At 26.8% G+C, this 24829-nt stretch overlaps 1 protein-coding gene across 1 annotated transcript; it reads right to left on the reverse strand.

Annotated features, from left to right (window-relative positions):
• Nucleotides 1-21546: 21546 nt before the first annotated feature.
• LOC143238649 (uncharacterized) lies at nt 21547-24330 on the reverse strand. The gene is made up of 3 exons (XM_076479058.1): nt 24191-24330; nt 23025-23262; nt 21547-22833 (listed from the first exon to the last, which is right to left on the reverse strand). Exon 3 carries the CDS (start codon nt 22805-22807, stop codon nt 22436-22438), a length of 372 nt encoding a protein of 123 aa, XP_076335173.1. The 5' UTR covers nt 22808-22833; nt 23025-23262; nt 24191-24330; the 3' UTR covers nt 21547-22435.
• Nucleotides 24331-24829: the final 499 nt, after the last annotated feature.

The raw sequence follows: 24829 nt of genomic DNA on the forward strand, positions 1-24829 counted from the left end.
AACATTTCCTAATCCAAAAGATTACTATTGAACGACAGTTTATAATCTAAATTAAAACCTTGAACAACATTTCCTAATCCAAAAGATTACTATTGAACGACAGTTTATAATCTAAATTAAAACCTTGAACAACATTTCCTAATCCAAAAGATTACTATTGAACGACAGTTTATAATCTAAATTAAAACCTTGAACAACATTTCCTAATCCAAAAGATTACTATTGAACGACAGTTTATAATCTAAATTAAAACCTTGAACAACATTTCCTAATCCAAAAGATTACTATTGAACGACAGTTTATAATCTAAATTAAAACCTTGAACAACATTTCCTAATCCAAAAGATTACTATTGAACGACAGTTTATAATCTAAATTAAAACCTTGAACAACATTTCCTAATCCAAAAGATTACTATTGAACGACAGTTTATAATCTAAATTAAAACCTTGAACAACATTTCCTAATCCAAAAGATTACTATTGAACGACAGTTTATAATCTAAATTAAAACCTTGAACAACATTTCCTAATCCAAAAGATTACTATTGAACGACAGTTTATAATCTAAATTAAAACCTTGAACAACATTTCCTAATCCAAAGATTACTATTGAACGACAGTTTATAATCTAAATTAAAACCTTGAACAACATTTCCTAATCCAAAAGATTACTATTGAACGACAGTTTATAATCTAAATTAAAACCTTGAACAACATTTCCTAATCCAAAAGATTACTATTGAACGACAGTTTATAATCTAAATTAAAACCTTGAACAACATTTCCTAATCCTAAAAGATTACTATTGAACGACAGTTTATAATCTAAATTAAAACCTTGAACAAATTTCCTAATCCAAAAGATTACTATTGAACGACAGTTTATAATCTAAATTAAAACCTTGAACAACATTTCCTAATCCAAAAGATTACTATTGAACGACAGTTTATAATCTAAATTAAAACCTTGAACAACATTTCCTAATCCAAAAGATTACTATTGAACGACAGTTTATAATCTAAATTAAAACCTTGAACAACATTTCCTAATCCAAAAGATTACTATTGAACGACAGTTTATAATCTAAATTAAAACCTTGAACAACATTTCCTAATCCAAAAGATTACTATTGAACGACAGTTTATAATCTAAATTAAAACCTTGAACAACATTTCCTAATCCAAAAGATTACTATTGAACGACAGTTTATAATCTAAATTAAAACCTTGAACAACATTTCCTAATCCAAAAGATTACTATTGAACGACAGTTTATAATCTAAATTAAAACCTTGAACAACATTTCCTAATCCAAAAGATTACTATTGAACGACAGTTTATAATCTAAATTAAAACCTTGAACAACATTTCCTAATCCAAAAGATTACTATTGAACGACAGTTTATAATCTAAATTAAAACCTTGAACAACATTTCCTAATCCAAAAGATTACTATTGAACGACAGTTTATAATCTAAATTAAAACCTTGAACAACATTTCCTAATCCAAAAGATTACTATTGAACGACAGTTTATAATCTAAATTAAAACCTTGAACAACATTTCCTAATCCAAAAGATTACTATTGAACGACAGTTTATAATCTAAATTAAAACCTTGAACAACATTTCCTAATCCAAAAGATTACTATTGAACGACAGTTTATAATCTAAATTAAAACCTTGAACAACATTTCCTAATCCAAAAGATTACTATTGAACGACAGTTTATAATCTAAATTAAAACCTTGAACAACATTTCCTAATCCAAAGATTACTATTGAACGACAGTTTATAATCTAAATTAAAACCTTGAACAACATTTCCTAATCCAAAAGATTACTATTGAACGACAGTTTATAATCTAAATTAAAACCTTGAACAACATTTCCTAATCCAAAAGATTACTATTGAACGACAGTTTATAATCTAAATTAAAACCTTGAACAACATTTCCTAATCCAAAAGATTACTATTGAACGACAGTTTATAATCTAAATTAAAACCTTGAACAACATTTCCTAATCCAAAAGATTACTATTGAACGACAGTTTATAATCTAAATTAAAACCTTGAACAACATTTCCTAATCCAAAGATTACTATTGAACGACAGTTTATAATCTAAATTAAAACCTTGAACAACATTTCCTAATCCAAAGATTACTATTGAACGACAGTTTATAATCTAAATTAAAACCTTGAACAACATTTCCTAATCCAAAAGATTACTATTGAACGACAGTTTATAATCTAAATTAAAACCTTGAACAACATTTCCTAATCCAAAAGATTACTATTGAACGACAGTTTATAATCTAAATTAAAACCTTGAAACAACTAATCCAAAAGATTACTATTGAACGACAGTTTATAATCTAAATTAAAACCTTGAACAACATTTCCTAATCCAAAGATTACTATTGAACGACAGTTTATAATCTAAATTAAAACCTTGAACAACATTTCCTAATCCAAAGATTACTATTGAACGACAGTTTATAATCTAAATTAAAACCTTGAACAACATTTCCTAATCAAAAGATTACTATTGAACGACAGTTTATAATCTAAATTAAAACCTTGAACAACATTTCCTAATCCAAAAGATTACTATTGAACGACAGTTTATAATCTAAATTAAAACCTTGAACAACATTTCCTAATCCAAAAGATTACTATTGAACGACAGTTTATAATCTAAATTAAAACCTTGAACAACATTTCCTAATCCAAAAGATTACTATTGAACGACAGTTTATAATCTAAATTAAAACCTTGAACAACATTTCCTAATCCAAAAGATTACTATTGAACGACAGTTTATAATCTAAATTAAAACCTTGAACAACATTTCCTAATCCAAAAGATTACTATTGAACGACAGTTTATAATCTAAATTAAAACCTTGAACAACATTTCCTAATCCAAAAGATTACTATTGAACGACAGTTTATAATCTAAATTAAAACCTTGAACAACATTTCCTAATCCAAAAGATTACTATTGAACGACAGTTTATAATCTAAATTAAAACCTTGAACAACATTTCCTAATCCAAAAGATTACTATTGAACGACAGTTTATAATCTAAATTAAAACCTTGAACAACATTTCCTAATCCAAAAGATTACTATTGAACGACAGTTTATAATCTAAATTAAAACCTTGAACAACATTTCCTAATCCAAAAGATTACTATTGAACGACAGTTTATAATCTAAATTAAAACCTTGAACAACATTTCCTAATCCAAAAGATTACTATTGAACGACAGTTTATAATCTAAATTAAAACCTTGAACAACATTTCCTAATCCAAAGATTACTATTGAACGACAGTTTATAATCTAAATTAAAACCTTGAACAACATTTCCTAATCCAAAAGATTACTATTGAACGACAGTTTATAATCTAAATTAAAACCTTGAACAACATTTCCTAATCCAAAAGATTACTATTGAACGACAGTTTATAATCTAAATTAAAACCTTGAACAACATTTCCTAATCCAAAAGATTACTATTGAACGACAGTTTATAATCTAAATTAAAACCTTGAACAACATTTCCTAATCCAAAAGATTACTATTGAACGACAGTTTATAATCTAAATTAAAACCTTGAACAACATTTCCTAATCCAAAAGATTACTATTGAACGACAGTTTATAATCTAAATTAAAAACCTTGAACAACATTTCCTAATCCAAAAGATTACTATTGAACGACAGTTTATAATCTAAATTAAAACCTTGAACAACATTTCCTAATCCAAAGATTACTATTGAACGACAGTTTATAATCTAAATTAAAACCTTGAACAACATTTCCTAATCCAAAAGATTACTATTGAACGACAGTTTATAATCTAAATTAAAACCTTGAACAACATTTCCTAATCCAAAAGATTACTATTGAACGACAGTTTATAATCTAAATTAAAACCTTGAACAACATTTCCTAATCCAAAAGATTACTATTGAACGACAGTTTATAATCTAAATTAAAACCTTGAACAACATTTCCTAATCCAAAAGATTACTATTGAACGACAGTTTATAATCTAAATTAAAACCTTGAACAACATTTCCTAATCCAAAAGATTACTATTGAACGACAGTTTATAATCTAAATTAAAACCTTGAACAACATTTCCTAATCCAAAAGATTACTATTGAACGACAGTTTATAATCTAAATTAAAACCTTGAACAACATTTCCTAATCCAAAGATTACTATTGAACGACAGTTTATAATCTAAATTAAAACCTTGAACAACATTTCCTAATCCAAAAGATTACTATTGAACGACAGTTTATAATCTAAATTAAAACCTTGAACAACATTTCCTAATCCAAAAGATTACTATTGAACGACAGTTTATAATCTAAATTAAAACCTTGAACAACATTTCCTAATCCAAAAGATTACTATTGAACGACAGTTTATAATCTAAATTAAAACCTTGAACAACATTTCCTAATCCAAAAGATTACTATTGAACGACAGTTTATAATCTAAATTAAAACCTTGAACAACATTTCCTAATCCAAAAGATTACTATTGAACGACAGTTTATAATCTAAATTAAAACCTTGAACAACATTTCCTAATCCAAAAGATTACTATTGAACGACAGTTTATAATCTAAATTAAAACCTTGAACAACATGAACAACATTTCCTAATCCAAAGATTACTATTGAACGACAGTTTATAATCTAAATTAAAACCTTGAACAACATTTCCTAATCCAAAAGATTACTATTGAACGACAGTTTATAATCTAAATTAAAACCTTGAACAACATTTCCTAATCCTAAAAAGATTACTATTGAACGACAGTTTATAATCTAAATTAAAACCTTGAACAACATTTCCTAATCCAAAAGATTACTATTGAACGACAGTTTATAATCTAAATTAAAACCTTGAACAACATTTCCTAATCCAAAAGATTACTATTGAACGACAGTTTATAATCTAAATTAAAACCTTGAACAACATTTCCTAATCCAAAAGATTACTATTGAACGACAGTTTATAATCTAAATTAAAACCTTGAACAACATTTCCTAATCCAAAAGATTACTATTGAACGACAGTTTATAATCTAAATTAAAACCTTGAACAACATTTCCTAATCCAAAGATTACTATTGAACGACAGTTTATAATCTAAATTGAAAAACAAAAGATTACTATTGAAAACCTTGAACAACATTTCCTAATCCAAAAGATTACTATTGAACGACAGTTTATAATCTAAATTAAAACCTTGAACAACATTTCCTAATCCAAAAGATTACTATTGAACGACAGTTTATAATCTAAATTAAAACCTTGAACAACATTTCCTAATCCAAAAGATTACTATTGAACGACAGTTTATAATCTAAATTAAAACCTTGAACAACATTTCCTAATCCAAAAGATTACTATTGAACGACAGTTTATAATCTAAATTAAAACCTTGAACAACATTTCCTAATCCAAAAGATTACTATTGAACGACAGTTTATAATCTAAATTAAAACCTTGAACAACATTTCCTAATCCAAAAGATTACTATTGAACGACAGTTTATAATCTAAATTAAAACCTTGAACAACATTTCCTAATCCAAAAGATTACTATTGAACGACAGTTTATAATCTAAATTAAAACCTTGAACAACATTTCCTGAACAACATTTCCTAATCCAAAGATTACTATTGAACGACAGTTTATAATCTAAATTAAAACCTTGAACAACATTTCCTAATCCAAAAGATTACTATTGAACGACAGTTTATAATCTAAATTAAAACCTTGAACAACATTTCCTAATCCAAAAGATTACTATTGAACGACAGTTTATAATCTAAATTAAAACCTTGAACAACATTTCCTAATCCAAAAGATTACTATTGAACGACAGTTTATAATCTAAATTAAAACCTTGAACAACATTTCCTAATCCAAAAGATTACTATTGAACGACAGTTTATAATCTAAATTAAAACCTTGAACAACATTTCCTAATCCAAAAGATTACTATTGAACGACAGTTTATAATCTAAATTAAAACCTTGAACAACATTTCCTAATCCAAAAGATTACTATTGAACGACAGTTTATAATCTAAATTAAAACCTTGAACAACATTTCCTAATCCAAAAGATTACTATTGAACGACAGTTTATAATCTAAATTAAAACCTTGAACAACATTTCCTAATCCAAAAGATTACTATTGAACGACAGTTTATAATCTAAATTGAAAAACCTTGAACAACATTTCCTAATCCAAAAGATTACTATTGAACGACAGTTTATAATCTAAATTGAAAAACCTAATTTCCAAAAGATTACTATTGAACGACAGTTTATAATCTAAATTGAACGACAAAACCTTGAACAACATTTCCTAATCCAAAAGATTACTATTGAACGACAGTTTATAATCTAAATTAAAACCTTGAACAACATTTCCTAATCCAAAGATTACTATTGAACGACAGTTTATAATCTAAATTAAAACCTTGAACAACATTTCCTAATCCAAAGATTACTATTGAACGACAGTTTATAATCTAAATTAAAACCTTGAACAACATTTCCTAATCCAAAAGATTACTATTGAACGACAGTTTATAATCTAAATTAAAACCTTGAACAACATTTCCTAATCCAAAAGATTACTATTGAACGACAGTTTATAATCTAAATTAAAACCTTGAACAACATTTCCTAATCCAAAAGATTACTATTGAACGACAGTTTATAATCTAAATTAAAACCTTGAACAACATTTCCTAATCCAAAAGATTACTATTGAACGACAGTTTATAATCTAAATTAAAACCTTGAACAACATTTCCTAATCCAAAAGATTACTATTGAACGACAGTTTATAATCTAAATTAAAACCTTGAACAACATTTCCTAATCCAAATTACTATTGAACGACAGTTTATAATCTAAATTAAAACCTTGAACAACATTTCCTAATCCAAAAGATTACTATTGAACGACAGTTTATAATCTAAATTAAAACCTTGAACAACATTTCCTAATCCAAAAGATTACTATTGAACGACAGTTTATAATCTAAATTAAAACCTTGAACAACATTTCCTAATCCAAAAGATTACTATTGAACGACAGTTTATAATCTAAATTAAAACCTTGAACAACATTTCCTAATCCAAAAGATTACTATTGAACGACAGTTTATAATCTAAATTAAAACCTTGAACAACATTTCCTAATCCAAAGATTACTATTGAACGACAGTTTATAATCTAAATTAAAACCTTGAACAACATTTCCTAATCCAAAAGATTACTATTGAACGACAGTTTATAATCTAAATTAAAACCTTGAACAACATTTCCTAATCCAAAAGATTACTATTGAACGACAGTTTATAATCTAAATTAAAACCTTGAACAACATTTCCTAATCCAAAAGATTACTATTGAACGACAGTTTATAATCTAAATTAAAACCTTGAACAACATTTCCTAATCCAAAGATTACTATTGAACGACAGTTTATAATCTAAATTAAAACCTTGAACAACATTTCCTAATCCAAAAGATTACTATTGAACGACAGTTTATAATCTAAATTAAAACCTTGAACAACATTTCCTAATCCAAAAGATTACTATTGAACGACAGTTTATAATCTAAATTAAAACCTTGAACAACATTTCCTAATCCAAAAGATTACTATTGAACGACAGTTTATAATCTAAATTAAAACCTTGAACAACATTTCCTAATCCAAAAGATTACTATTGAACGACAGTTTATAATCTAAATTAAAACCTTGAACAACATTTCCTAATCCAAAAGATTACTATTGAACGACAGTTTATAATCTAAATTAAAACCTTGAACAACATTTCCTAATCCAAAAGATTACTATTGAACGACAGTTTATAATCTAAATTAAAACCTTGAACAACATTTCCTAATCCAAAAGATTACTATTGAACGACAGTTTATAATCTAAATTAAAACCTTGAACAACATTTCCTAATCCAAAAGATTACTATTGAACGACAGTTTATAATCTAAATTAAAACCTTGAACAACATTTCCTAATCCAAAGATTACTATTGAACGACAGTTTATAATCTAAATTAAAACCTTGAACAACATTTCCTAATCCAAAAGATTACTATTGAACGACAGTTTATAATCTAAATTAAAACCTTGAACAACATTTCCTAATCCAAAAGATTACTATTGAACGACAGTTTATAATCTAAATTGAAAAACCTTGAACAACATTTCCTAATCCTAAAAAGATTACTATTGAACGACAGTTTATAATCTAAATTAAAACCTTGAACAACATTTCCTAATCCAAAAGATTACTATTGAACGACAGTTTATAATCTAAATTAAAACCTTGAACAACATTTCCTAATCCAAAAGATTACTATTGAACGACAGTTTATAATCTAAATTAAAACCTTGAACAACATTTCCTAATCCAAAGATTACTATTGAACGACAGTTTATAATCTAAATTAAAACCTTGAACAACATTTCCTAATCCAAAGATTACTATTGAACGACAGTTTATAATCTAAATTAAAACCTTGAACAACATTTCCTAATCCAAAAGATTACTATTGAACGACAGTTTATAATCTAAATTAAAACCTTGAACAACATTTCCTAATCCAAAAGATTACTATTGAACGACAGTTTATAATCTAAATTGAAAACCTAATGAACAACATTTGAACAACCTAATCCAAAGATTACTATTGAACGACAGTTTATAATCTAAATTAAAACCTTGAACAACATTTCCTAATCCAAAAGATTACTATTGAACGACAGTTTATAATCTAAATTAAAACCTTGAACAACATTTCCTAATCCAAAAGATTACTATTGAACGACAGTTTATAATCTAAATTAAAACCTTGAACAACATTTCCTAATCCAAAAGATTACTATTGAACGACAGTTTATAATCTAAATTAAAACCTTGAACAACATTTCCTAATCCAAAAGATTACTATTGAACGACAGTTTATAATCTAAATTAAAACCTTGAACAACATTTCCTAATCCAAAAGATTACTATTGAACGACAGTTTATAATCTAAATTAAAACCTTGAACAACATTTCCTAATCCAAAAGATTACTATTGAACGACAGTTTATAATCTAAATTAAAACCTTGAACAACATTTCCTAATCCAAAAGATTACTATTGAACGACAGTTTATAATCTAAATTAAAACCTTGAACAACATTTCCTAATCCAAAAGATTACTATTGAACGACAGTTTATAATCTAAATTAAAACCTTGAACAACATTTCCTAATCCAAAGATTACTATTGAACGACAGTTTATAATCTAAATTAAAACCTTGAACAACATTTCCTAATCCAAAAGATTACTATTGAACGACAGTTTATAATCTAAATTAAAACCTTGAACAACATTTCCTAATCCAAAAGATTACTATTGAACGACAGTTTATAATCTAAATTAAAACCTTGAACAACATTTCCTAATCCAAAAGATTACTATTGAACGACAGTTTATAATCTAAATTAAAACCTTGAACAACATTTCCTAATCCAAAAGATTACTATTGAACGACAGTTTATAATCTAAATTAAAACCTTGAACAACATTTCCTAATCCAAAAGATTACTATTGAACGACAGTTTATAATCTAAATTAAAACCTTGAACAACATTTCCTAATCCAAAAGATTACTATTGAACGACAGTTTATAATCTAAATTAAAACCTTGAACAACATTTCCTAATCCAAAAGATTACTATTGAACGACAGTTTATAATCTAAATTAAAACCTTGAACAACATTTCCTAATCCAAAGATTACTATTGAACGACAGTTTATAATCTAAATTAAAACCTTGAACAACATTTCCTAATCCAAAGATTACTATTGAACGACAGTTTATAATCTAAATTAAAACCTTGAACAACATTTCCTAATCCAAAAGATTACTATTGAACGACAGTTTATAATCTAAATTAAAAACCTTGAACAACATTTCCTAATCCAAAAGATTACTATTGAACGACAGTTTATAATCTAAATTAAAACCTTGAACAACATTTCCTAATCCAAAAGATTACTATTGAACGACAGTTTATAATCTAAATTAAAACCTTGAACAACATTTCCTAATCCAAAAGATTACTATTGAACGACAGTTTATAATCTAAATTAAAACCTTGAACAACATTTCCTAATCCAAAAGATTACTATTGAACGACAGTTTATAATCTAAATTAAAACCTTGAACAACATTTCCTAATCCAAAAGATTACTATTGAACGACAGTTTATAATCTAAATTAAAACCTTGAACAACATTTCCTAATCCAAAAGATTACTATTGAACGACAGTTTATAATCTAAATTAAAACCTTGAACAACATTTCCTAATCCAAAAGATTACTATTGAACGACAGTTTATAATCTAAATTAAAACCTTGAACAACATTTCCTAATCCAAAAGATTACTATTGAACGACAGTTTATAATCTAAATTAAAACCTTGAACAACATTTCCTAATCCAAAAGATTACTATTGAACGACAGTTTATAATCTAAATTAAAACCTTGAACAACATTTCCTAATCCAAAAGATTACTATTGAACGACAGTTTATAATCTAAATTAAAACCTTGAACAACATTTCCTAATCCAAAAGATTACTATTGAACGACAGTTTATAATCTAAATTAAAACCTTGAACAACATTTCCTAATCCAAAAGATTACTATTGAACGACAGTTTATAATCTAAATTAAAACCTTGAACAACATTTCCTAATCCAAAAGATTACTATTGAACGACAGTTTATAATCTAAATTAAAACCTTGAACAACATTTCCTAATCCAAAAGATTACTATTGAACGACAGTTTATAATCTAAATTAAAACCTTGAACAACATTTCCTAATCCAAAAGATTACTATTGAACGACAGTTTATAATCTAAATTAAAACCTTGAACAACATTTCCTAATCCAAAAGATTACTATTGAACGACAGTTTATAATCTAAATTAAAACCTTGAACAACATTTCCTAATCCAAAAGATTACTATTGAACGACAGTTTATAATCTAAATTAAAACCTTGAACAACATTTCCTAATCCAAAGATTACTATTGAACGACAGTTTATAATCTAAATTAAAACCTTGAACAACATTTCCTAATCCAAAGATTACTATTGAACGACAGTTTATAATCTAAATTAAAACCTTGAACAACATTTCCTAATCCAAAAGATTACTATTGAACGACAGTTTATAATCTAAATTAAAACCTTGAACAACATTTCCTAATCCAAAAGATTACTATTGAACGACAGTTTATAATCTAAATTAAAACCTTGAACAACATTTCCTAATCCAAAAGATTACTATTGAACGACAGTTTATAATCTAAATTAAAACCTTGAACAACATTTCCTAATCCAAAAGATTACTATTGAACGACAGTTTATAATCTAAATTAAAACCTTGAACAACATTTCCTAATCCAAAAGATTACTATTGAACGACAGTTTATAATCTAAATTAAAACCTTGAACAACATTTCCTAATCCAAAAGATTACTATTGAACGACAGTTTATAATCTAAATTAAAACCTTGAACAACATTTCCTAATCCAAAAGATTACTATTGAACGACAGTTTATAATCTAAATTAAAACCTTGAACAACATTTCCTAATCCAAAAGATTACTATTGAACGACAGTTTATAATCTAAATTAAAACCTTGAACAACATTTCCTAATCCAAAAGATTACTATTGAACGACAGTTTATAATCTAAATTAAAACCTTGAACAACATTTCCTAATCCAAAAGATTACTATTGAACGACAGTTTATAATCTAAATTAAAACCTTGAACAACATTTCCTAATCCAAAAGATTACTATTGAACGACAGTTTATAATCTAAATTAAAACCTTGAACAACATTTCCTAATCCAAAAGATTACTATTGAACGACAGTTTATAATCTAAATTAAAACCTTGAACAACATTTCCTAATCCAAAAGATTACTATTGAACGACAGTTTATAATCTAAATTAAAACCTTGAACAACATTTCCTAATCCAAAAGATTACTATTGAACGACAGTTTATAATCTAAATTAAAACCTTGAACAACATTTCCTAATCCAAAAGATTACTATTGAACGACAGTTTATAATCTAAATTAAAACCTTGAACAACATTTCCTAATCCAAAAGATTACTATTGAACGACAGTTTATAATCTAAATTAAAACCTTGAACAACATTTCCTAATCCAAAAGATTACTATTGAACGACAGTTTATAATCTAAATTAAAACCTTGAACAACATTTCCTAATCCAAAAGATTACTATTGAACGACAGTTTATAATCTAAATTAAAACCTTGAACAACATTTCCTAATCCAAAAGATTACTATTGAACGACAGTTTATAATCTAAATTGAAAAACCTTGAACAACATTTCCTAATCCAAAAGATTACTATTGAACGACAGTTTATAATCTAAATTAAAACCTTGAACAACATTTCCTAATCCAAAAGATTACTATTGAACGACAGTTTATAATCTAAATTAAAACCTTGAACAACATTTCCTAATCCAAAAGATTACTATTGAACGACAGTTTATAATCTAAATTAAAACCTTGAACAACATTTCCTAATCCAAAAGATTACTATTGAACGACAGTTTATAATCTAAATTAAAACCTTGAACAACATTTCCTAATCAAAAGATTACTATTGAACGACAGTTTATAATCTAAATTAAAACCTTGAACAACATTTCCTAATCCAAAAGATTACTATTGAACGACAGTTTATAATCTAAATTAAAACCTTGAACAACATTTCCTAATCCAAAAGATTACTATTGAACGACAGTTTATAATCTAAATTAAAACCTTGAACAACATTTCCTAATCCAAAAGATTACTATTGAACGACAGTTTATAATCTAAATTAAAACCTTGAACAACATTTCCTAATCCAAAAGATTACTATTGAACGACAGTTTATAATCTAAATTAAAACCTTGAACAACATTTCCTAATCCAAAAGATTACTATTGAACGACAGTTTATAATCTAAATTAAAACCTTGAACAACATTTCCTAATCCAAAAGATTACTATTGAACGACAGTTTATAATCTAAATTAAAAAACCTTGAACAACATTTCCTAATCCAAAAGATTACTATTGAACGACAGTTTATAATCTAAATTAAAACCTTGAACAACATTTCCTAATCCAAAAGATTACTATTGAACGACAGTTTATAATCTAAATTAAAACCTTGAACAACATTTCCTAATCCAAAAGATTACTATTGAACGACAGTTTATAATCTAAATTAAAACCTTGAACAACATTTCCTAATCCAAAAGATTACTATTGAACGACAGTTTATAATCTAAATTAAAACCTTGAACAACATTTCCTAATCCAAAAGATTACTATTGAACGACAGTTTATAATCTAAATTAAAACCTTGAACAACATTTCCTAATCCAAAAGATTACTATTGAACGACAGTTTATAATCTAAATTAAAACCTTGAACAACATTTCCTAATCCAAAAGATTACTATTGAACGACAGTTTATAATCTAAATTAAAACCTTGAACAACATTTCCTAATCCAAAAGATTACTATTGAACGACAGTTTATAATCTAAATTAAAACCTTGAACAACATTTCCTAATCCAAAAGATTACTATTGAACGACAGTTTATAATCTAAATTAAAACCTTGAACAACATTTCCTAATCCAAAAGATTACTATTGAACGACAGTTTATAATCTAAATTAAAACCTTGAACAACATTTCCTAATCCAAAAGATTACTATTGAACGACAGTTTATAATCTAAATTAAAACCTTGAACAACATTTCCTAATCCAAAAGATTACTATTGAACGACAGTTTATAATCTAAATTAAAACCTTGAACAACATTTCCTAATCCAAAAGATTACTATTGAACGACAGTTTATAATCTAAATTAAAACCTTGAACAACATTTCCTAATCCAAAGATTACTATTGAACGACAGTTTATAATCTAAATTAAAACCTTGAACAACATTTCCTAATCCAAAAGATTACTATTGAACGACAGTTTATAATCTAAATTAAAACCTTGAACAACATTTCCTAATCCAAAAGATTACTATTGAACGACAGTTTATAATCTAAATTAAAACCTTGAACAACATTTCCTAATCCAAAAGATTACTATTGAACGACAGTTTATAATCTAAATTAAAACCTTGAACAACATTTCCTAATCCAAAAGATTACTATTGAACGACAGTTTATAATCTAAATTAAAACCTTGAACAACATTTCCTAATCCAAAAGATTACTATTGAACGACAGTTTATAATCTAAATTAAAACCTTGAACAACATTTCCTAATCCAAAAGATTACTATTGAACGACAGTTTATAATCTAAATTAAAACCTTGAACAACATTTCCTAATCCAAAAGATTACTATTGAACGACAGTTTATAATCTAAATTAAAACCTTGAACAACATTTCCTAATCCAAAAGATTACTATTGAACGACAGTTTATAATCTAAATTAAATTAAAACCTTGAACAACATTTCCTAATCCAAAAGATTACTATTGAACGACAGTTTATAATCTAAATTAAAACCTTGAACAACATTTCCTAATCCAAAAGATTACTATTGAACGACAGTTTATAATCTAAATTAAAACCTTGAACAACATTTCCTAATCCAAAAGATTACTATTGAACGACAGTTTATAATCTAAATTAAAACCTTGAACAACATTTCCTAATCCAAAAGATTACTATTGAACGACAGTTTATAATCTAAATTAAAACCTTGAACAACATTTCCTAATCCAAAAGATTACTATTGAACGACAGTTTATAATCTAAATTAAAACCTTGAACAACATTTCCTAATCCAAAAGATTACTATTGAACGACAGTTTATAATCTAAATTAAAACCTTGAACAACATTTCCTAATCCAAAAGATTACTATTGAACGACAGTTTATAATCTAAATTAAAACCTTGAACAACATTTCCTAATCCAAAAGATTACTATTGAACGACAGTTTATAATCTAAATTAAAACCTTGAACAACATTTCCTAATCCAAAAGATTACTATTGAACGACAGTTTATAATCTAAATTAAAACCTTGAACAACATTTCCTAATCCAAAAGATTACTATTGAACGACAGTTTATAATCTAAATTAAAACCTTGAACAACATTTCCTAATCCAAAAGATTACTATTGAACGACAGTTTATAATCTAAATTAAAACCTTGAACAACATTTCCTAATCCAAAAGATTACTATTGAACGACAGTTTATAATCTAAATTAAAACCTTGAACAACATTTCCTAATCCAAAAGATTACTATTGAACGACAGTTTATAATCTAAATTAAAACCTTGAACAACATTTCCTAATCCAAAAGATTACTATTGAACGACAGTTTATAATCTAAATTAAAACCTTGAACAACATTTCCTAATCCAAAAGATTACTATTGAACGACAGTTTATAATCTAAATTAAAACCTTGAACAACATTTCCTAATCCAAAAGATTACTATTGAACGACAGTTTATAATCTAAATTAAAACCTTGAACAACATTTCCTAATCCAAAAGATTACTATTGAACGACAGTTTATAATCTAAATTAAAACCTTGAACAACATTTCCTAATCCAAAAGATTACTATTGAACGACAGTTTATAATCTAAATTAAAACCTTGAACAACATTTCCTAATCCAAAAGATTACTATTGAACGACAGTTTATAATCTAAATTAAAACCTTGAACAACATTTCCTAATCCAAAAGATTACTATTGAACGACAGTTTATAATCTAAATTAAAACCTTGAACAACATTTCCTAATCCAAAAGATTACTATTGAACGACAGTTTATAATCTAAATTAAAACCTTGAACAACATTTCCTAATCCAAAAGATTACTATTGAACGACAGTTTATAATCTAAATTAAAACCTTGAACAACATTTCCTAACAAAAGATTACTATTGAACGACAGTTTATAACATAAAACCTTCCTAATCCAAAAGATTACTATTGAACGACAGTTTATAATCTAAATTAAAACCTTGAACAACATTTCCTAATCCAAAAGATTACTATTGAACGACAGTTTATAATCTAAATTAAAACCTTGAACAACATTTCCTAATCCAAAAGATTACTATTGAACGACAGTTTATAATCTAAATTAAAACCTTGAACAACATTTCCTAATCCAAAAGATTACTATTGAACGACAGTTTATAATCTAAATTAAAACCTTGAACAACATTTCCTAATCCAAAAGATTACTATTGAACGACAGTTTATAATCTAAATTAAAACCTTGAACAACATTTCCTAATCCAAAAGATTACTATTGAACGACAGTTTATAATCTAAATTAAAACCTTGAACAACATTTCCTAATCCAAAAGATTACTATTGAACGACAGTTTATAATCTAAATTAAAACCTTGAACAACATTTCCTAATCCAAAAGATTACTATTGAACGACAGTTTATAATCTAAATTAAAACCTTGAACAACATTTCCTAATCCAAAAGATTACTATTGAACGACAGTTTATAATCTAAATTAAAACCTTGAACAACATTTCCTAATCCAAAAGATTACTATTGAACGACAGTTTATAATCTAAATTAAAACCTTGAACAACATTTCCTAATCCAAAAGATTACTATTGAACGACAGTTTATAATCTAAATTAAAACCTTGAACAACACCTTGAACTATTGAACGAATCTAAATTATTTCCTAATCCAAAGATTACTATTGAACGACAGTTTATAATCTAAATTAAAACCTTGAACAACATTTCCTAATCCAAAAGATTACTATTGAACGACAGTTTATAATCTAAATTAAAACCTTGAACAACATTTCCTAATCCAAAAGATTACTATTGAACGACAGTTTATAATCTAAATTAAAACCTTGAACAACATTTCCTAATCCAAAAGATTACTATTGAACGACAGTTTATAATCTAAATTAAAACCTTGAACAACATTTCCTAATCCAAAAGATTACTATTGAACGACAGTTTATAATCTAAATTAAAACCTTGAACAACATTTCCTAATCCAAAAGATTACTATTGAACGACAGTTTATAATCTAAATTAAAACCTTGAACAACATTTCCTAATCCAAAAGATTACTATTGAACGACAGTTTATAATCTAAATTAAAACCTTGAACAACATTTCCTAATCCAAAAGATTACTATTGAACGACAGTTTATAATCTAAATTAAAACCTTGAACAACATTTCCTAATCCAAAAGATTACTATTGAACGACAGTTTATAATCTAAATTAAAACCTTGAACAACATTTCCTAATCCAAAAGATTACTATTGAACGACAGTTTATAATCTAAATTAAAACCTTGAACAACATTTCCTAATCCAAAAGATTACTATTGAACGACAGTTTATAATCTAAATTAAAACCTTGAACAACATTTCCTAATCCAAAAGATTACTATTGAACGACAGTTTATAATCTAAATTAAAACCTTGAACAACATTTCCTAATCCAAAAGATTACTATTGAACGACAGTTTATAATCTAAATTAAAACCTTGAACAACATTTCCTAATCCAAAAGATTACTATTGAACGACAGTTTATAATCTAAATTAAAACCTTGAACAACATTTCCTAATCCAAAAGATTACTATTGAACGACAGTTTATAATCTAAATTAAAACCTTGAACAACATTTCCTAATCCAAAAGATTACTATTGAACGACAGTTTATAATCTAAATTAAAACCTTGAACAACATTTCCTAATCCAAAAGATTACTATTGAACGACAGTTTATAATCTAAATTAAAACCTTGAACAACATTTCCTAATCCAAAAGATTACTATTAATCTAAATTAAAACCTTGAACAACATTTCCTAATCCAAAAGATTACTATTGAACGACAGTTTATAATCTAAATTAAAACCTTGAACAACATTTCCTAATCCAAAAGATTACTATTGAACGACAGTTTATAATCTAAATTAAAACCTTGAAAAACCTTGAACAACATTTAAAACCTAATCCTAAAAAGATTACTATTGAACGACAGTTTATAATCTAAATTAAAACCTTGAACAACATTTCCTAATCCAAAAGATTACTATTGAACGACAGTTTATAATCTAAATTAAAACCTTGAACAACATTTCCTAATCCAAAAGATTACTATTGAACGACAGTTTATAATCTAAATTAAAACCTTGAACAACATTTCCTAATCCAAAAGATTACTATTGAACGACAGTTTATAATCTAAATTAAAACCTTGAACAACATTTCCTAATCCAAAAGATTACTATTGAACGACAGTTTATAATCTAAATTAAAACCTTGAACAACATTTCCTAATCCAAAAGATTACTATTGAACGACAGTTTATAATCTAAATTAAAACCTTGAACAACATTTCCTAATCCAAAAGATTACTATTGAACGACAGTTTATAATCTAAATTAAAACCTTGAACAACATTTCCTAATCCAAAAGATTACTATTGAACGACAGTTTATAATCTAAATTAAAACCTTGAACAACATTTCCTAATCCAAAAGATTACTATTGAACGACAGTTTATAATCTAAATTAAAACCTTGAACAACATTTCCTAATCCAAAAGATTACTATTGAACGACAGTTTATAATCTAAATTAAAACCTTGAACAACATTTCCTAATCCAAAAGATTACTATTGAACGACAGTTTATAATCTAAATTAAAACCTTGAACAACATTTCCTAATCCAAAAGATTACTATTGAACGACAGTTTATAATCTAAATTAAAAACCTTGAACAACATTTCCTAATCCAAAAGATTACTATTGAACGACAGTTTATAATCTAAATTAAAACCTTGAACAACATTTCCTAATCCAAAAGATTACTATTGAACGACAGTTTATAATCTAAATTAAAACCTTGAACAACATTTCCTAATCCAAAAGATTACTATTGAACGACAGTTTATAATCTAAATTAAAACCTTGAACAACATTTCCTAATCCAAAAGATTACTATTGAACGACAGTTTATAATCTAAATTAAAACCTTGAACAACATTTCCTAATCCAAAAGATTACTATTGAACGACAGTTTATAATCTAAATTAAAACCTTGAACAACATTTCCTAATCCAAAAGATTACTATTGAACGACAGTTTATAATCTAAATTAAAACCTTGAACAACATTTCCTAATCCAAAAGATTACTATTGAACGACAGTTTATAATCTAAATTAAAACCTTGAACAACATTTCCTAATCCAAAAGATTACTATTGAACGACAGTTTATAATCTAAATTAAAACCTTGAACAACATTTCCTAATCCAAAGATTACTATTGAACGACAGTTTATAATCTAAATTAAAACCTTGAACAACATTTCCTAATCCAAAAGATTACTATTGAACGACAGTTTATAATCTAAATTAAAACCTTGAACAACATTTCCTAATCCAAAAGATTACTATTGAACGACAGTTTATAATCTAAATTAAAACCTTGAACAACATTTCCTAATCCAAAAGATTACTATTGAACGACAGTTTATAATCTAAATTAAAACCTTGAACAACATTTCCTAATCCAAAAGATTACTATTGAACGACAGTTTATAATCTAAATTAAAACCTTGAACAACATTTCCTAATCCAAAAAGATCTAAATTAAAACTATTGAACGACAGTTTATAATTTATAATCTAATCCAAAAGAAAGTTTATAATAAACCTTGAACAACATTTCCTAATCCAAAGAACTATTGAACAACAGTTTATAATCTAAATTAAAACCTTGAACAACATTTCCTAATCCAAAGATTACTATTGAACGACAGTTTATAATCTAAATTAAAACCTTGAACAACATTTCCTAATCCAAAAGATTACTATTGAACGACAGTTTATAATCTAAATTAAAACCTTGAACAACATTTCCTAATCCAAAAGATTACTATTGAACGACAGTTTATAATCTAAATTAAAACCTTGAACAACATTTCCTAACAGTTTATAATCTAAATTAAAATAATTTCTAAAAAGATTACTATTGAACGACAGTTTATAATCTAAATTAAAACCTTGAACAACATTTCCTAATCCAAAAGATTACTATTGAACGACAGTTTATAATCTAAATTAAAACCTTGAACAACATTTCCTAATCCAAAAGATTACTATTGAACGACAGTTTATAATCTAAATTAAAACCTTGAACAACATTTCCTAATCCAAAAGATTACTATTGAACGACAGTTTATAATCTAAATTAAAACCTTGAACAACATTTCCTAATCCAAAAGATTACTATTGAACGACAGTTTATAATCTAAATTAAAACCTTGAACAACATTTCCTAATCCAAAAGATTACTATTGAACGACAGTTTATAATCTAAATTAAAACCTTGAACAACATTTCCTAATCCAAATGATTACTATTGAACGACAGTTTATAATCTAAATTAAAACCTTGAACAACATTTCCTAATCCAAAAGATTACTATTGAACGACAGTTTATAATCTAAATTAAAACCTTGAACAACATTTCCTAATCAAAAGATTACTATTGAACGACAGTTTATAATCTAAATTAAAACCTTGAACAACATTAAATCCAAGTAATACGCCTTGTAAAACAGTTTAAAATCTAAATGATTACTATTGAACGACAGTTTATAATCTAAATTTAAAACCTTGAACAACATTTCCTAATCCAAAAGATTACTATTGAACGACAGTTTATAATCTAAATTAAAATGATAATCCAAAAGATTTTTGAACGACATTTTATAATCGAAATAATGAGAATTGAATGAATGTTTACAATCCAAATGAAAAACTTGAACAACAGTTTATAATCCAAATGAAAAACTTGAACAACAGTTTATAATCCAAATGAAAACTTGAACAACAATTTATAATCCAAATGGAAAACTTGAACAACAATTTATAATCCAAATGGAAAACTTGAACAACAATTTATAATCCAAATGAAAAACTTGAACAACAGTTTATAATCCAAATGAAAAACTTGAACAGTTTATAATCCAAATAAAAAACTTGAACAGTTTATAATCCAAATGAGAAACCTTGAACAACAGTTTATAATCCAAATGGAAAACTTGAACAACAGTTTATAATCCAAATGAAAAACTTGAACAACAGTTTACAATCCAAATGGAAAACTTGAACAACAGTTTATAATCCAAATGGAAAACTTGAACAACAGTTTATAATCCAAATGAAAAACTTGAACAACAATTTATAATCCAAATGGAAAACTTGAACAACAATTTATAATCCAAATGAAAAACTTGAACAACAGTTTATAATCCAAATGAAAAACTTGAACAGTTTATAATCCAAATGAGGAACCTTGAACAACAGTTTATAAACTAAATAACAGTTATTAAACAACAGCTTATAAACCAAATAACAGTTATTAAACAACAGCTTATAATCCAAAATATCACTATTGAACGACAGCTTATATTTCAAATGATCGTTATTAAACAACAGTTGATAACAAGTGATGAAACTTCGAACAACAGTTTATAATTCAATTGATAGTTATTAATCAGTAGTTTATAATCCAAATTATAGTTACTAAGCAACAGTTTATATTCAAAACGATGAACCTTTAATGACACTTTACAATCCACCTGAAAAACCTTGAATAACAGTTTATAATCCAAATAAAGAACCTTAAACAACAGTTTATAGTCGAAAATATCACTATTGAACGACAGTTTATAATCCAAATAATAATTATTAACAACAGTTTATAATCCAGATATTGAGCCTTGAACAACAGTTTAAAAATCGAAATGATTGTTATCAAATAGCAGTTTATAATCCAAATGACTATTATAAGTAAGAGTTTATAATCCAAATTATCGTTAGTGCTCGACATTTGGTAATCCAAATGATGAATCTCGAATGACAGTTTATAACACTATGTAACACATATTTTTTCCTGGATAGTATGTGTTATACCTTAATTACTTATGTTGTAAAAGTACAGAAAATGGCCATTATTCCCTTCAAACTTTGCTTTTGTGACCTGGATAATGAAATTTGGAAAGTAACCTATTTTCTACGTAAAAACGTGCAAATTTGCACATTTTCATTTACATAAGATCTGAATAAAACAACATATGAATCAAGATTTACATTATTTATATTAAAGTTATACAAAAATGAACAAAAATGTTTAGAAGTGAGTAGATTTTCAAGATTTGCGACTGTAATGTAAATTACATTCACGTATCAGACCCCAGTCTCAGCATTCGACTTTGTTAGACCAAGATCTCTGATCAAGTCACTGAGGTCTCTTTGGTTGGGGTAGTATGGGTTTCTCTCACCAGGTGCACCTCTGAAATTGTAACCTGGATCTTCAACATCTACCTCCTCTTCTGATTTGCTGCTCTCTTCTGTGGATGGCTGCTTTCTCTCTGGCGGAGAGGGTACAGGGAACTCAGGGCAGTGTGGCACTGGGGCGATAGATGATGGAAGGTTCGGATACATGACAGCAGATGCATTCTTGCCAGCCCGACATTTGGAAGGATCTACCATGCAGAAGTAGTAACACCTTGAGTAATCAGTGAGTTCACGCCAAATTCTTGGAATAGCAAACTTCATGGCTCTCTTTTTCCCTCTGTACCATTCTGCAAAAGAGTAAAATAAAATTATTATTACGAAGAATAAATTTATTTCACCCACAACTAATGTGTAAGAGGTTCATGTAAAATATTTTATATGTAATATTTTTCCACACTATTAGAAATTAAAAAAATAATAAATTAAAAAGATATTTATATTTTAAAAGGTCTAAAATTTGTATAATATAAAATCTTACTATTCGAGCAAGCAAAAATTGTCTGTCTTGTCTTCTAGAGTTTTTGCAGTGCTCGCAGGTAAAATGTGGTGCCAAGGGTTTGTCTTGATTCCCGACAGGCATACCGAAATATGCCTTTTAGGCTTCATACATTTTAGCAGATGCTGTCACAGAGTACTTTTTAGCTCTTGTCTTGATAAATTGGCCACATAATAGCAGAATGCGTCTGGAGAATACTTGCAGCTTTTTGATTCCATCTCTGATAAAATCAGATAGGTCTATGTTAGACAGCTAAAACTAAACTGAAGTAGAGAGTGGTGAGCTCCTGTATATTATTACTATGGAAAGTTATAGAAAAGGTTCTTCAAAATTCTTGTAAGTTCGAGATAATTTTCTACCAGCTTCTCAGCACTGAATTTACGTGGAATGTTCAGGAAAATGGGTAAATTTGAAAATTTCATTACCAAAATCACAAAAGCAAAGTTTCAAGAGAAAAATAGGTCTTTTCCATTTACTTTAGGCATAAGCAATTGGGAAATAACACTTTCTGCCCAGGAACAAGAAAAAGTAAAAATTTTGTTACATAATGTAATTTAAAGAATGAATCTTCAACTACCGTTAATAATTAAAATAATTAGTGTTTAACAATAATTGATGATTTATCGTTATTGAACGACAATTAAAAATCCGAACATAATACATATTTCACTGTATCTCCCAAACTAATTGATTTTGAGGGTGACCGATTAGATGATAGTACTTTAATTACTGCACTGTCTGTAATATTTTAATGGAAGCCACGCATGCAACATAGTGTTTGTAATGTAAATAAATGTATTAGATCGTACCATACAATGTCAGTAACTGTAGATTAATATTATTACGCCATATTTATTGTGCTAATTTCAATCATCCAAATACTTAACCCTCCATTGTTTTATTGTAATCAACATTTTTATTTACGGCAGTGTGAAAAGTAAGCCATTCAAAGCTTAGAGTGTACTAAGAATGTTTATTTTATTTCTTGAGCGAGATTTGACTTCTGGGTCGTGCAGATGATTCAGATGATTTAGAGTTGAGGAAGTTACGTGATTATAACAATAAAACAAATATACTTCATTGCTTACTTACGTTATTGGCTTTGCTGTAAGAAAAAAAAACCAACACACACACAAACACATACTTACCTTATTGATTTTTAAGTATAAGAGGTTCGTCACCACTAGCACTGATCACAAGTACAGTAGATCATGACCTCATCTCCAACAGCGCACTTCCGGTGACCCAAGCAGTATGTGACGTCATTACGTGTCACTACAGGAATGGTTTGTAGTTTATGGTAGGTTATACGATTATTAAGTATTCAGTGAACACCGCGTTTATAAACAGCGAAAACGTAAAGGTTACAATAAAACATTCTTTTTTTAGTAAGCGAAAACGGTATTTGAATTCTAGACTTTTATATGTGAGGATTGCCAGGATTCAAACTCACACTTTGTTTAATGCTTCTATGGTTATTAAAACTTAATTTTATATTTGAGTTAGACAAAATAATAAATTATTTAATAATTATTAACAGAAATAAAGAAGATATTTTTCCTGAAAACAGAACTGAAATCTGAAAGTGTATAAAAAGTGTTTACTATAATTAGCACTTACCATGTTTGTAGCCTCACTAAGTATATTTTATTTACATTATCATGTTTAAAATAAATATTGTTTTACTTACTATAATCTAGTCAAAAGGTAAAATTATGGAAACCAGTTTAAATTTTAATTTAAAATAGTTGAATTTGGGGTCCGGTTTTCATAATGTATACTTTCCA

The sequence above is a fragment of the Tachypleus tridentatus genome, chromosome 13 (assembly GCF_004210375.1).
Source record: "Tachypleus tridentatus isolate NWPU-2018 chromosome 13, ASM421037v1, whole genome shotgun sequence".
Classification (NCBI taxonomy): Eukaryota; Metazoa; Arthropoda; class Merostomata; order Xiphosura; family Limulidae; genus Tachypleus; species Tachypleus tridentatus.

What these genes read in the sequence shown, in the direction of transcription:
- LOC143238649 (XM_076479058.1), bottom strand. Translation starts at nt 22,807, where the DNA reads ATGAAGTTTGCTATTCCAAGAATTTGGCGTGAACTCACTGATTACTCA.